The 15,738-nt window shown below is 37.8% G+C and overlaps 1 protein-coding gene across 1 annotated transcript in view; it reads right to left on the reverse strand.

Moving 5' to 3' along the window:
- CDH19 (cadherin 19) overlaps window positions 1–15,738 on the reverse strand; it is a 101,731-nt gene that overhangs the window by 16,302 nt on the left and 69,691 nt on the right. Inside the window, exons 7-9 of the mRNA XM_084621030.1 lie at window positions 14,606–14,859; window positions 11,790–11,926; window positions 3,233–3,354 (exon numbers count right to left, since the gene is read on the reverse strand). Coding sequence (XP_084477156.1) covers window positions 3,233–3,354; window positions 11,790–11,926; window positions 14,606–14,859 — 513 coding nt within the window. The remainder of the gene's footprint in view (window positions 1–3,232; window positions 3,355–11,789; window positions 11,927–14,605; window positions 14,860–15,738) is intronic.

Consider the following 15,738-nt stretch of genomic DNA (forward strand, 5'->3'; position numbering starts at 1 on the left):
ATATACAACTTGGTATTCTTTGTGAGGGTTTTGTGTGTGTGTGTGTGTGTGTGTGTCTGTGTGCTACAATTCATTTTATAGGAAGCTAATATCACATAAATTCTCTTCACTTGCACTATAACTACTGGCTATTTTATTATATGCTAAGTAGTTGGGTAAATGCATGGCTTTTTCTGATCTCTAACTCAAAGTGCAGATTACGTAGTCTCTGCTTTTGGATCTAATAAGTAAAATTACAAAGTAAACTACAACATCAAAGTCAGTTCATGTGTGATCATCAAATTAGAAGAATTCATGCAAAACAAATATACATTAGAGAAGACAGCACTCATTCAAAATGTAGGTGAACTCAGTGCAGCTTGTCTTCAGCTGAAATCTGCTTCTTGCCTGATATGAAGAAAGACTAGGAGCCACAAGGGGGTTGAAATTACTATACATATAACTGGACACATTCTGGATGCTCAACTCACTTACCCTATCCCAGAAAGTCATTTGATGTAGTACATTTAAATCTCTCAAGCTGCAGTTTTGAGCTAGAGTCAATTCATTAATGCCCAGTGAGTAAGTCTTGCTGGGCTAAATTCATTCTTGCTATGACATCTGTGGTCTTACACCAGGGATGTATTTGGTCCATTTTGCTTACTGGCCATTTTTATAGATTTTGGTATAGAATTCAACGGAGTTTGTAACTACTGTAATAAAAGCAATAAAGAAAAACTGTCACACTGTGGTCAACAAGTTCCCAAAACGGATGAGCCTATTATTTATATATATATAGTGGTAAGGTCAAAGAGATTCAATGTGAATCCAGAGAGAATCCAACAGCCACATGGTTTACTAATATTGTTCTATTAGATCTGATGCTAGCAATAGCTATAATAGGATAGTATTCTATTTTATATAGCACCTTTCATGCTCAGGTTATTTTGAACATAATAGATTTAATACTGGTAGTGCAGTGAAAGTGGTTTCTCGATGTGCAAAAGGAAGCTGCCTTCCTGGCTACTATGCAGTTGATGTGTGGATTATAGGAAGGTGCAGAACTATAAGATAAAATGGAAAATGAAAAATCCATTAAAATGTCTGATAAACCTGATGGATGGATTTGGACCATAGCCAAAAATATCCATCTTCTTTTACATTCTTTTTTATTGTCAAGCTATCTTTTCAGATGATAGTCCCAAGGACCCAAATGCAATTCTTCTATTTGAACCACTTCCAGGGGCTAGGAAACATAATATAACAAGGAAAAAATGAGAGCAAAAGTAATTTGCTAAAAATAGACTGAGAACTTTTTAATAATCTTGGGGGGTTTTCTGCCAAAAAGAAAAGAAAATGTAATTCAAGGTTAGCATTGTTCTTAGATATAAGCTATAGTATCACCCCACTGTCTTTGAGTTTGGCTAAGCAAAAGGGCATTTTATTCTATGTATTGTTATAGTTCCTTTGTTTCCTAAAATATGGCCCTTTTATGCTCTTGAATCATTCACAAATAATGTATTTATATGTATTTGCTTTTTGTTTTCACTTACAAACTGGATTGAAGTCAACAATAAAATCCTCCAAATCCCAGAGCATAAGGAACTTTTCCCCTTCAATAACTCCTCCCCATTCTGACAAACCTGAGAATACAGGGTAAGCTTTGCAGTGCCCCATGAAAGTAAACAAACTCCAGCTCTCTTAGGCTAAGGAAGGAAGCAATTTCCAGAGGTAGGAGCCCTTCAATGAAAATACCCCTCAATACCTTTTTCAGACATAAATAGGGGGGAAGCTACCTCAAGCACTCCAGCTTATCATGATGGCCTCAAAAACCCTGATCTACCATTGCCATTGTGTGGACAACCCTGGGCCATCATAGAGTCAGTTGAGGAAAGATGGCCAAAAAGAGGGGTTGTATTTGACTGACTGTTCAAAGCTGACTGAAATCAATGGAAACCTTTCCACTGATTTCAGTAGTCTATATATCAGGCCCTTAGAGTTTGAAAGAGCTCCATTGCATTCAGTGGGCTATGGATTGGAATCTGAGTTAGGCAGGAACTAAACCATTTAGAGCTTCATAACGTGAAGCTTACAACTTTAATTGCCTTGTATTAATTCTCACTATATATAAATTCTAAAATCTAAATTGATCTGTTAAGTGATCATCATAAAAATACTAATTTTTATCTGTAGACTCCTTCTGATGAAAATATAAAAACATTAATAATATCTATGTATCTATATGGAAAGCCTACAAAAACAGTCTGTTAAAAGTAAAGGAAGGTAAAATTTATATTACACATCAGCCATAACAATCTCTTTTTTATACCATTAAGTTAAGTAAAACATCTTAATCATTGACTGTGATAATTATGCATTTCAGTAACAATTTCTTATTATTCCTTCCAAGAGTGTTTGGTGTTGAGCAAGTGACTGAACAAATCTCTGTTCTATAGTTTTGCCACCTGTAAGCTCTGATAAATATTATTTTCCTACTTCAGATAGGTGTGGTGAGATTCCACTCATTAATGTGTATTATTGTTTTCAGCAGTGCCTTTCTTCCTAGAGGATTCCAGAGCACCGTGGAAATTATATGTAAATTCAGAGATTTCTTCACCTACTCCTGAAAAGAAGTCATCTTTGGGGCAGAACACAACAGCAATTCATCAGCACACAACAACATTATGCAACAGTAGTAACTTTAGAAAAGAAAACCAATGTCATTTTGAATTATGAACAAATAAAAAAATATTGATGATATAAATATTTGTTTGTAAATTATATTATTTACTACAATGATATCATTGCATTTTTAGTTAAAGCATTAAAATATGCTAATAGCACCCGAAAGACTTCATTTTACTTCAATGGGCTTTTGATCAGGGTACATAATTAAAGATTTAAACCTTACTGTATTCTAAAAGACAATGAATAATCCTCTCAAAATGCTATACATAATTGCTGAGAATCTCAGTCCCAATAGGATTTTGTCTCTGTGACATTAAACTGTACTAAAATTGTGGTGTTTTTTTTTACCAGTTTCCTTCTCTACCCATCTAAGATTATGTTTTCTTGTTTGGTTGCCAGGGATATTGTTCTTATTGGAAAGAAATATTATACTCTATGCGATTATCCTGCATTTGTAATATCGAAATAAACTGGGTTCAAGCAAATAGCAATACCATATGCCAAATGTCTTAGGTCACTGAAAAGGGAAACAATATGGTTACACAACAACTTTTCAGCCTCTTACCTGTCCAGATCTTGCATTTTCACACACATAAATCTCATAGTGTTTTGGGAATTCAGGAGCATGATCATTAACATCAAGAACTTGAACATACACAGTTACTTCAGAAATTTGTTCTGGATTTCCTAAATAAAAGGAGGAAAGGACATCAAGAATCAATGGTTACGTTCTAACCCATTGCATGTTTTCAAGAAATAAGGGTATTCAAATTTTCTATTAAGTGATGACAATCTTCAGCTGAGAAGGAAATCCTTACTGATGCCCACAAATATTGCCCAAAATATTAATTGGTTGGGGTATTCCTATCCATTGCGCTGTAAAATTATTTTAGCAAGGTAACACTTCTGATTATAAGATTGCAGCAGCAACCAAGAAGATTTTCTGATATTGTATTTCATTTCGAGAAGCAGACAAAATTGTAAAGCAGAATCTCTCTTTATTATTATTATTATTATGATTATGATTATTTTCTGTTAATCCATTGTCTAAAAACACCCTTCCACAAACCACCATATTTTTTTTAAAAGGCAATTTTAAAATCATCCACAATGCTTTCGTTAAATGTTGGATTTGTTAATTCATCCATTGGATTATAAATTGATTTATTTTTTAAAAGGAAGCTATGGGACCTGATCCTACAAGCTGGTCAATGCATGCCAACTGTTGTACCAGCACAGAGCTCCATAGACTGTAATGGGGCTTTGCCCATGCAGAACACTGTAGAGTACTGGAGTCATGGATGCCACTAGAGCTGGTCTTAGTTGACATTTCAGAGGTTTGGGCAAAAACAAATTTCCCCAAAATTCCCACTGTTTCAAAAATATCCAGCCAGCTCTAGCCATAAACCAATCAGGATGGATGCACCATCCTCTGGTTCATGCCCACGGGTTGAGAAACTGTATTCTACAGAAATGAGGCCCATGGGTGACAACATATCCATAAGCCTCCAAGCACACAGATGGGTGCAGAAACCTGAATATTTCCAAACTTTCCCAAACTAGCACCTTTGTTCAAAATACGCCTACATATAAAAGGATGACCTCTTAGGTCTTGTCTACAAGCCTATGTTGTATCATTTTAACTATATTGATACAACCCGTCTGGTGTGGATACAGTTATATTAGTATAGCTGTACTAATATCTTTCTCTGGTATGGAAAGGGGATTTAGCTACACTTGTATAGGGCATCTTTTATTGGTATAATGGTGTCCACAGTAGTGGGTTGTAATGCTTCCCAGGGGGTTATGAGACACCTCGCTACCACTTGCCATTAGCATGAGGAAGCCTTGTTTGTGCCTGCCATGTGTCAGCTCCCTGACTCCTTTGGCCACAGGAAACACAAGCACTCCCCTCTTAGCCAAATCAGGCTCTACTGTCTAGTGATAGGCTTGCTACAACCCCTCTGACCATCTCCCTAGAGTGTCGAAGACTTGGTCCATTAGAAACAGACTTCACAGATTTGCTACTTCCAAAGTAGCAGCTTACAATTTTCCTCTTAGATCACAGCACTCCTTAACACACAACACTTAGATACGTTCATAGCGAAAACAAGCAAAAGTTTATTTAACAAAGAGTAAAGATTCAAATGATAGCAAGTAGAAATATTGGAAACAAAAGATGATTGCATATAAAATAAAATCATAACTCAAATTCTAGAACTTAGATTTATTTAATTTTCTACTTTCATATTTTACAGATCAATGCTCACCCCGAAGACCTTGCAGTGTTTTTCAACCAGGGTTGATCTTTCATTCATGATATAAGTTACGCTGCCAGTTTGCCTCCTCAGTGAGAGATGCCAGGGGGTACCTCTGCTCCCCTGAAACACTCCAACAATCCACTGTCTTTACTCGGAAACAATATTCCCTCCTGCTGCTTTATTTCTTCCTGTAAATATCCTCTCTCATATAGTTCACAATCTCTTGCTTCGAATTTTAGCTCAGTATGTAAATAGAGTTGTACTGTGAAGCAGACAATACACAATTCCCAGCCAGTGAGATAGCTTCTATTACCCCCTGCCTGGAAGGAACTGGTATGAGGCATGTCACCATGTTTATCTAAACTCCAAGGCACTGAGAATATAATTTCCAGTATAGATGCCCAACTCCTTAGGTGTTATCTGTACATTCATTTTGAGATAATTATGATACCCAGTGAGCTACTGGCTCTCAGTAGAAATCTCACATGCCATCATTTTGTGAATTATTGTGCATATATTTGACCCAGGGGATCCCTTTAAAAGTCCATGGACCAGCCGCCCATTCCCTCACCCAGTTGGCACAAAGAAGTTCCTGGGCCACAGGGTACTGATATAACTATTCCAGTAAAAAAAAATCACACCCTACTCAGAATAGTTATACTGGTCCACAATCTGTATGCAAATCAGACCTAGACATATTCTTGCTCATTTATTAAAAGATTCACAGAATGCCTCCTAAAGTCAATAGGAGCACGGCGGTTGAGGGTGATCAACAACTTTTGGAAGCACTCTTCACATTACTGAATCAAACCTCTACTGAGAGAGACAGTACAAGAATGTACGTGTCACAGGCACCCTAATAAACATACCACTTTGGCCCCAATACAGCAAAGCACTTGAGTACATACATAGTCCCACTGAAGTCAACAGGAATACTCACATGCTTAAACTCAGGTGCTTTACTGGATCAGGAGCTGAAGCATAATATTTTCCAGTGAATAGAACCATTGTAGTACATTCTTGTTGATGAATGGCACAACCTGGTCTGTCAGTACAGCATGATTGATATTGGCAAGACCCTTCACAGTAGTTGACAATGTGTGCTAGCATAAACTGCCTGGTGACCAGCCTTCCCATCAGGCTGCTTCCTCTACTCAGGAAAACGAGTCAAATGGATCATGAAGATCAACAAACACTGGAATCTGAGCTGATGCAAGAGGGAACGGTATCAGAAATAACTGTAAATAAATCAGGTCAGATCTGTAACTGGTGAGTAGCGGCAGAGCCCCATTGAAACCACTGGAGCTGGGCTGATCTATGGTAGGCATCAATAGTAGGCATCAAAATTCATGATAACTCCTTATATTAACCTCTTCATATATTTCTTGAAAGATTTCTTTTTGAGATGAAATTTCTCATGCTTAATGTTAATAAGAATTGATTGGGAATGTATCAATAAAATTGGTTGGGCTATTTTTTACATAACACAAGCATGGAAAAAATAAGTATCTTAAAAACAATTTTGACACTGCAGCCCTCACCCTATTTGATGCAGGTATGTGGTGAGGAGATTTGGCTGGGATGGCAGAGGGAATACATCTCTGAATTCCTGGCTAGTATGGGAGGGAATAGCAGCGCCTCCCCGCCATCCCTCTTGACAGCTTCATGGACAGAGCTTTAGTGGAGTGGGCTGATTTTAGTTCCTGCCCTCAGAGCCTGATTGGCCCATTTATAGACTGCATGGACACTTCATTGGCCTGATGGCACCCTCTGAAAATGTGAGTGTCGGAAGTTTATATTGCTCCTCCTGGCCACGAACTACCATTCACACTTGTTTTCTTTCCCCAGTTACCCTTCCATTTGGTATTTTTAGACATTTCTCTGTTTCTAATGGTAGATTCCAAACTTTTCTCTTAGCTTTTGGCCAGAAACCCCCACATAGCTAGTTAGCACCTTCCTCAGAGAACACAAGAGGTTTTTCTTGAGATGAAATATTGTACTATTGAGTTATTTGTCACAACTGTGTAATATCTGTCCAGGGAATGTTAACTGAGGTAGCAGGGGGAACAGAGTTGCTTCTGCAGTCCTTGGCACTGGCCAGGTGGCATCTGACTAGACCCTTGCTGCACATTGCATGGTGAGGGAAAGGGGTCAATACCTATGCAGAAAGACGTACCTCTTGTCTCACCACTTATCACTTGCGCAAGAAAATGAGGATATCTGGATCTGAGCATAGCTATTTTACTCATTGCCTATGATACGATAAGCAGAACATTTACTACGCAGAGCACAGTCTGCATGAGAGGAAGAGGAAGCGGAGAGACAGCTAGATTCCAAGACAGTAGAAGATCCACAGTAACAGAGTGGCTGGTGTCTAGGAAGGTTCTTTAAGAAGAAATCAAGGTTGTAGCAGTAATTATTGGAGACCAAACTGGCCAAATCATGCAGAAATCAAAACAAAGTTTGCTAATGTAATAATGTGATTGTCCCTAGTGATAAAATCCTATCCAATAGGTGCAGAAAACTAAAGAAGTTCTGGACTCTCAAAGGCCAATCCAAAGTGAGGTAGGAGAAAAAAGCCTAGGACTAATCATGATGCCAAGAAGAATATGCCCTTGGGAAGAAACAGAGGCCTCTCAGAAAAAACAGAAGTAATTTATACTCAACATAACCAAGTAAAGGTATCTCAGTCATCATTGTGTAAACAAAAAAAGATTTCAAAGTAATTCATTGTTATTAACTGAATCTGTAAGAGAATGAAACAAATTTATGACACTGCAGATTCATTTGGGAAGAGTATGAGATGTATTGTAGCAATTCAGCCAAGGCAGACGGGGTGGGCTTGCTTCAGAGTAGCACAGAGATGCACCACACCATGGCTGAAAGAGGATGTCCACTATTTGCTAGAGTCATTCCAGAGCGAGAAATAGTTTGTGAGAGAAGAGCAATATGGGGAAAACTTTCCAGTGTCCTCTCTGTTGCTGTGACTGACTGGAGTCACCCTATGTGTTGGCAGTGACATTTTTTATCAGACTAGGAGGAGTGAGGTTGTGTGTGTATGTATGTGTGTGTAACAGGAAGCAAACAGGTTTCAGAGTAACAGCCGTGTTAGTCTGTATTCACAAAAAGAAAAGGAGTACTTGTGGCTCCTTAGAGACTAACCAATTTATTTGAGTATGAGCTTTCGTGAGCTACAGCTCACTTCATCGGATGCATACCGTGGAAACTGCAGAAAGTCTGCTGCAGTTTCCACGGTATGCATCCGATGAAGTGAGCTGTAGCTCACGAAAGCTCATGCTCAAAGAAATTGGTTAGTCTCTAAGGTGCCACAAGTACTCCTTTTCTTTTAGGAAGCAAACAAAAGAACAGTGTTGGGCTAAAAGCATTAATTAAAATGAGAAACAAAGAAAATGTTACAGATGGAATCCTGGCCTGACTGAAGTCAATGGCAAAATTCCCACTGACTATTATAGGGCCAGGCTTTCACGCTGCGTATTGGGCTGGAGGGAGTGGAAAGTGTTTCAAAGATAGAAGCGTGATTTAAATGGCAAACATTGTATTTGGAATTATAGGAAGATGCCTAAACTTAGTCTGAGTAGCTTGGCTTTTATGAGTACCGAGCACCCAGCAGCTCCTGTTAACTTCAGTGGGAGATGCTGGTTTCTCAGCCTTTTTGAAAATCAGGCCACACATTTAGGGGCCAGAGCATATCTGTAAGCATCCGTTTTTGAAAATATTGACCTAAATAATTATACTATGTGTTGAATCAGGCATTGAAATGTGAACATTGCTGGGAGAAATGCATTAAAGTGGACGATCAGTGAAAAGAATTCCTCGAAAACCTAAAAGACAAAAAGAGTCAATGAGTATTTCCCCCCCCCACAATAAGCTCACTTGTAAATAAAATTTAAATGGAAAAAAAATCAGATCACTTACTTGATTAGCTGAGCCAGGTTGTGACTGTGTGTTCTCCCACCTCATTTCCTAGTGGAGATGAGCAGGAAGGAAGTATTGAATGGTAATGCTAAAAGCTAAAAATATAAAAGAACTGTATATAAATTGAAAGGCTAATCAATAAAATCACACTTATCAGACAAAACTGGAGAGGTGAGTTAAATCCTTTACCTTCCATGCTTACGAACTGGAGAGAGTTGTGAATTCTGTAGTCAAAAGAAAATTCTGAAGCTCAGTATAAAAGGGGGGTGGTATGCTGAACTATTCAGGACAGATGGTGCTTTCTGTTATCTCTTGCTGGTAACTACTTAGAGCTGGTAGCGAACCACACCTCTGGGCATCCAAAGAAATAGCAAATTAGAGTCAACGTTGTCCCATGTTTCAGTCAGCTGTCACCATCAGAAGTACTTGATGGAGATGTATACTTCAATTGACAGAACTTGGAGGCAGACAACATTTTGGCCCCTAATGACCTTCCTTTTGTGAATGAACAAATCACCTTCAAGTCAGTCTGGTGGCTCAAGTTTTCTTGTTCTGTTTGAATTATTAGAGTGCTATTATTTCTGGTTTGGATTGTGTACTCCAGGGATCAGCAACCTTTGGCACGTGGCCCGTCAGGGTAAGGACCCTGGTGTGCTAGGCCGGTTTGTTTACCTGCTGCGTCTGCAGGTTCGGCCTATCATCGCTCAATGTGGGCTGCGGGAAGCAACGCAGACCGAGGGATGTGCTGGCCGCCACTTCCTGCATCCCCCTTTGGCCTAGAGCAGTGAACTGCAGCCAGTGGGACCGCGATTGGCCAAGCCTGTGGACACGGAAGGTAAATAAACCGGCCCAGCCCGCCAGGGGGCTTACCCTGGCAGGCCATGTGCCAAAGGTTGCCGATCCCTGGTGTACTCTATATAGGCAGATTAGCACCTACCAAAAGACAGAAAATATTTGGCTTGATTCACTGTTGCATTGGAACTCCACACAGTGCATGATGGAAGAAGGGTCATTAGGCATCTGGTTCTGGCTCTGAGAATCTCAAGGTCAGACCTGGCACAAGTAGACATACCATATGTTGTGCCACTGATGTATGCTCCTTAATGCAACTTACATCAGTGGAGGATTGCCGTGGAACTCATCCCTGTGCCCCTCAGCCCCCTATACTGAGAAATGGTTGGGGATGGAGGCATGACTATGGTGCAGATGCCAGGACACTTACTGGATTTGAAGCTGGATTTATGCCATCTGGTTGGTGCAAAGGGACTGTAACCATACATGGCCCATATGGGATGAAATCCAGGTTCCACTGTTATCAATGGTAGTTTTGCCATTGGGGTCAATGGAGCCAGAATTCCACCCATAGTTTCTTTGTTTTTCAAGAAAATATTGCTTTGTCCACAGGATAGACATGATGATTATTATTCAGGTGTTAAATGTTATTTATTGATAAAGTAAATCATCTTCAAGGATATCCAAACCAATGTGAAACACCTTTAATACCTCTGGATATCATCTTATTAAATGGTGACCTTATAATCATTAAAGAGCTGGAGAATAAATGTAGCAAAATGAGAAGGGCTCCCTCTTCTTACAATACATATCTTAATATTTCTTGACATTGAAAGCCTTGGCATTTCTTCTGGTTCAGGAGACATTTATTCAATTGTAATGTGTGGGTCTCTCCCTTTTTAGTGTTTAGCTAAACAGAAAAGTCACAATCCTAGACTGAAGTCATCCTGCAATGTTTCCATAGACCTATTCAAGATATGACAAAAATATGCCAGAGATGCTTTCCATTACACCATATCACCCGCCAGCTGTCCAATAAAGTGAAAAAGAAGATACATTTGTGTTAAAAACCTCATAGATAAACCAAGAATTCAAACAAGACTATCAGTTCACAAATATAAAATGAGGGTTGCAGTAACTATTGCCACCAACTTTACTATATTAAGCTCACTATTGCATCTACTATTCTGATATATACATGGGGAATGCTTTCTTATGGGGAATCTATTGGATTAACATATAGCTAAAGGTTGTCTTTTTCACCAGAGACAAGAAGCTGGTCCAATAAAAGATGTTACCTCACACACCTTGTCTTACACATATTTCTAAATAGTCATCATAAAAAAACAAATGTATATGACACAATGTCTAAACCACATGCTAGTTATTAAAAAATACATGGCAATAAGTAGTTCATCCATTGATATCCTCCTATTTTGTTGACCTTTTCTCTTCCTATGGATGATGTGATTAATTTTAACTGAGAAGAAACACATTTTGCCACATCCAGTTCCAAATTAGCAAGCAAGCATTTTCCGTAATGTTGTCCCAAAGATAGGGCAGCTGGATAACTGAAAGCACAAACAGAGGCAATTTGCATTTGACTTTCAGACAAAACTGACAGGTGAAATCTATATAAAGGATAATGCCCAGACTTAACTGTCACTGTAGAGAACTCTAGCTGATTTAGGCCCCACATTAACCATTAATTTGAAATACAGGTTTCCTACTGGTGTTAAATTAGACCCTGGCTAATTTTACACTAGTCAAAAATCTGGTGTGAAATTAACCAGGGTCTAATATAACATAAGATCTTGCACCAGGGGAGCAATTCATATGCTTCAGTATAACTTGAAAGTGTTAGAGTCTTCATCTCATTACAATTTCTTTTCTTTTCTTTTTTTTTTTTTTAATAAGGTCATCTTTTATGAAAGAGCACAAGACCTTGGAGCTCAAAAACATCCTGCTTCCACTGAACTCATCATTTTAATAATGCTCCTTAATGTAACAAGAAACAGCAATATAATGAGAAATTAGCATGTATTCTCCATTTTAAAAAAAGGATGTTCAGATGATAATTACACTAAGTGCATGCAGGATACAAAACATAGTGTTCCTTAAATTCTTACTCACTTGTTTCTGTGGCTGTAACAGTTATGTTGTGCCAAGCAGCTGTCTCTCGGTCCAGAAGCTTAGTTATAATGATTGTTCCACTGTGTGCATTGATGCTGAACAATCTCTTTAAATACGTGCTGTGGACAATAGAATACCTGCACCAAAAGAGTAAAGAGGTTGCCTAATACTGAAATGTTCCATCTTGCAGCTTGGACGTATAAAGCTATTGTCAGTCGAGAAAACAGAGCTGTGCATATATACATATAAATGTGTGCAGCAGCAGCTCAGAAATTATGAAAAATGTACACTTATAAACATTTAAAATTCACTGCTGCCAAGATCAAAGCTCTTCTTTTCATAAAACTAAATATGCCTCAGATCTATATTAATGTGAACTGAATCTAAAATGCATTATTCATTCTTATTTCTCAGTCGGTCTCACAGCAGGTGAATGACTTGGTTGAAAAGAAACAGCAAAAATGCCTTGTGAAATGAATAACACTGGAAACTAAGTAGAGGTATAATGGTAAATCTATTTTATTGTTGCTGACATGTTATGATGTCGAAGGAATGAGCATTAGGGAAAAAGAGAGGCATCTGGCTATCTGTAATGAGGTGTCTGCTAACCCCAGGTACAAAATCCAAAAGTGAAAAATGACTGCAATGAGCCCAACTTGAAGCTCTATTGCAACAGCCATCATTTGAAAAGCTCTGTGTGCCATGTTCATATGCAAACATACAAAATGCAGGTGGAATGATAGTTACATTCTTATCATTGGCCACATATGAGTGACTATAAAAAGGCAGAGAGTGAAGTCAAATACATAAATTAAAATGTCAGAGATTTTTAAATGATTGGATTTTTTTTAAAAAGATAAAACTAAATGTGTGGCTTTATTCATAAGGTACAGTAGGTGGCTGGAAGTGAAATTTGCGCATACTCAGAAAGTCTGCATTGGTCCTGTGCAGAATACCCATACTTAACAATTCCCTCTTCTTCTTCAGCTTTCATTTTGCTTGATAAAGTCTTTATATAACAAATTGACACTTAAGACTCTTCTCTGATAGCCCTTATTAAATGCCAGTGGTTGGATGACTCTCTAACTTTTAATTTATAGTTACCATGCATCCTGTGTGAAAATCAGCAAGATACTAAATCCAAGAACTACCATACTAGCTTGTAGTCTGTTCACTTTAGTTTAGCAAGAGACTTGTCAATGTCTCCTTTATAAACTGCTATTTCAGGGATTTATAACTCAGCTTCAAACATATTTCATTTATGAGAATATCTTCTCATATTCCCTCCCCACGCAATCTTTTCTTGTTGTTGTTTCTGTTTTTTTTTTCTGATTTCAGACATTTGTTTGTTTTAAATAAACTTCATTTATTATAACATATATTGCTGTTTGCAAACTAGTGTCCATAATGGCAATCAGGCCTGGGTTTGTTTTGTTTTGTTTTTGTATTATAAGAAAACACTGAGAGCTGAGTTGTTGTTAAATAATTGGCTGCATATGCATATACTTTCCCAAAAACATACATATATATGTCTTAAAATCATAGTTGATGCACACTGTAAAATGAAATGTTCCATCTTAAAGGAAGTCTATGGTGCAACAACCCTGCTTAAACATTGCTGGTTTGGGGCAATCGACACACATTTACATCACAGCAACCCCTAGAGTAATATTTTATTTTGAAAAAATATACTATACAAATGTTATAAATATTCACAGTATTTACATGTTTTGGTACAGATGCTATAATTCTCTGAGAAAAAAACACCAAGTGTTTTGAAAAATTCTGTACATATATTTGTACTTTTTTTAACTTAATTTTACCCCAGACTAAGTCTTAAAATAATATAATAGGAAACTAGTATTATAAAAGACAAAAATATTAGAAATCTATAGTATATTGAAGCATAAATAATAATAGAATATATCATCTACTAAGAACTTGATAATGTAGTCCACACTAGTGTATTATTTTGCACCAAACTAGTTTATACTGTACCTTAGGTTGTCTAAATTAAGTGATGTTCAATTATATCAACTGACTCTACAAGCTATTTTAATTATAAATCAAATGCTAAAGATTAATCAGCTGTGCCCTGCCTTAAGATACATTAAAACTATATTGTGAAATACATAGTTTGTAGAATTGTTCAGTATAAAATTTCACTATTGGGGCAAATACCAGTCATAGAAGGCTGAAAGAGAAGGAAACTGGTACAATTATGTTACACAGAGCTAGCTGGCTAGATCCTGGCTGTTGGAGTGGACACTGTTCCTACCCAAGTCTAAAACATAACACAGCACTACAATATTTCCCTCTGCCCCTCTGTAAAGGAGATTTTGGGGAGCAGGCTGGAGTAGGGATAGGGGCATAGCCAGTGGATCAGCAATTATTCAGAACACCCTGACATCTGTGCTACTGCAGGCCTGAGGTTTTAGCTGTGAACATGGCACCACAGTTCTGCTGTTGCCCCATATCCTCTACAGGGCCACTATTTGATCTATTTTTCCATCCACTGGCTACTATGAAGAATTGATTTACAACACCCATTTATTCAGGCTTTGTACAGGGGTCAGGATTAAGCCCAGAGGGAGGAAATGACATTTTACTATTCCAGACTATTTGGCTTAAGGATATCCAGGCTATCATAACGTAGGTGAACTTTAGTTCAGTCGTGAAGCACAGACCTGTGTAATGGAAAAGAGTCCCCTGGGAATTTTTCTCACTTGAATAGTCTTGGGGCCCCTTTGATATCTCAGCCCTGTTTTTTAAATCATTTCTTCCTAGCATACCTATTTACATTGTACGGTGTGTACCTGATGGGACTGTTGGCATTGTCTGGATCTCTGGCAGTGATAGCACCAACCAAGGAACCATTTGTGGCCCCTTCAGCGATTTCCATCACATAGTTCTGTGAGGTGAAAACTGGAGGCTCATCAGCATCTTCCACACTGATCTTGATAATGGTTGTGTCTTCAAAGGGCCCTTCCTTCATAAAACGGCCATCCATTTGCCTGTTGACTGCTTTTGTTCTAACACTGTATCTCCTTTTGCTCTCATAATCCACTCTCTGTCGACAAACAAAGTGGGAAGTGGAATATTCCTTCTTCTTTTTTTTTTTTTTAGAATTTTAAAATTAATAATACATTAATGACTGATGTAAGATTAAAGACAAGAAACAGTGGTACACTTCTTTTGGGAATGTTTTAAAAGCAGTTACACACACACACATATACACACACTGCAATAACAGTTTAATTATTAATCTGTCTTACTTTAGTTTGCTTTCACTATTAAAGATTGATTTCCTTGGCTTGCTCTGATGTTATGATTTAATAGTATTGTAATGGATAGCTTCCTTTACTTCGTCACTTATGTCTAATGTAGGTTTTATGTTCTTAATGCCTGTAGAGTTAACACTATACAATACATCATATGAATTTTCATGTAGAATAAGGGGAATTAATTAATTTTCAGATGCTCAGACTGAGTTTATTAAAGTTTAGTCTTCAGAAAAAATAACTCTGCCTCCCCTTTAAAAAAACAAATGAAGAATAACTCTCTGACCATACTGTCTGTCCTACTATCTGTTTAGTCAGGGTTAGTAATACAAACTATAACAGGAAATATTAGCGAAATAGCTTCCTTTCCTTGTAACTGTTCCAAATGGGCAAAAGACAGCAACATAAAATTCTTTAGTCTCCCATACTTCACAGAAGTGCTGACATTGTCTGAGTAAATACCTTGTGCTCTCTAGCTCCATCACAGAATATTTTTTGGCTTTTCATACCATGAGAACACAGGTAACCAACTCAGTGAACTTACTTTCTGTCTTTTCCCTCCCCTTCAAGGTTTAAAATGAAAACTTGTCATCAGTTCAATTCTAGTAGCTAACTCTTTTTCTCCCTATGTGATGCTAAAGTAAGTCCCATATACAACTGAAGCTTCC

The sequence above is a fragment of the Lepidochelys olivacea genome (assembly GCF_965140295.1).
Source record: "Lepidochelys olivacea isolate rLepOli2 genome assembly, chromosome: 2".
Taxonomy (NCBI): Eukaryota; Metazoa; Chordata; order Testudines; family Cheloniidae; genus Lepidochelys; species Lepidochelys olivacea.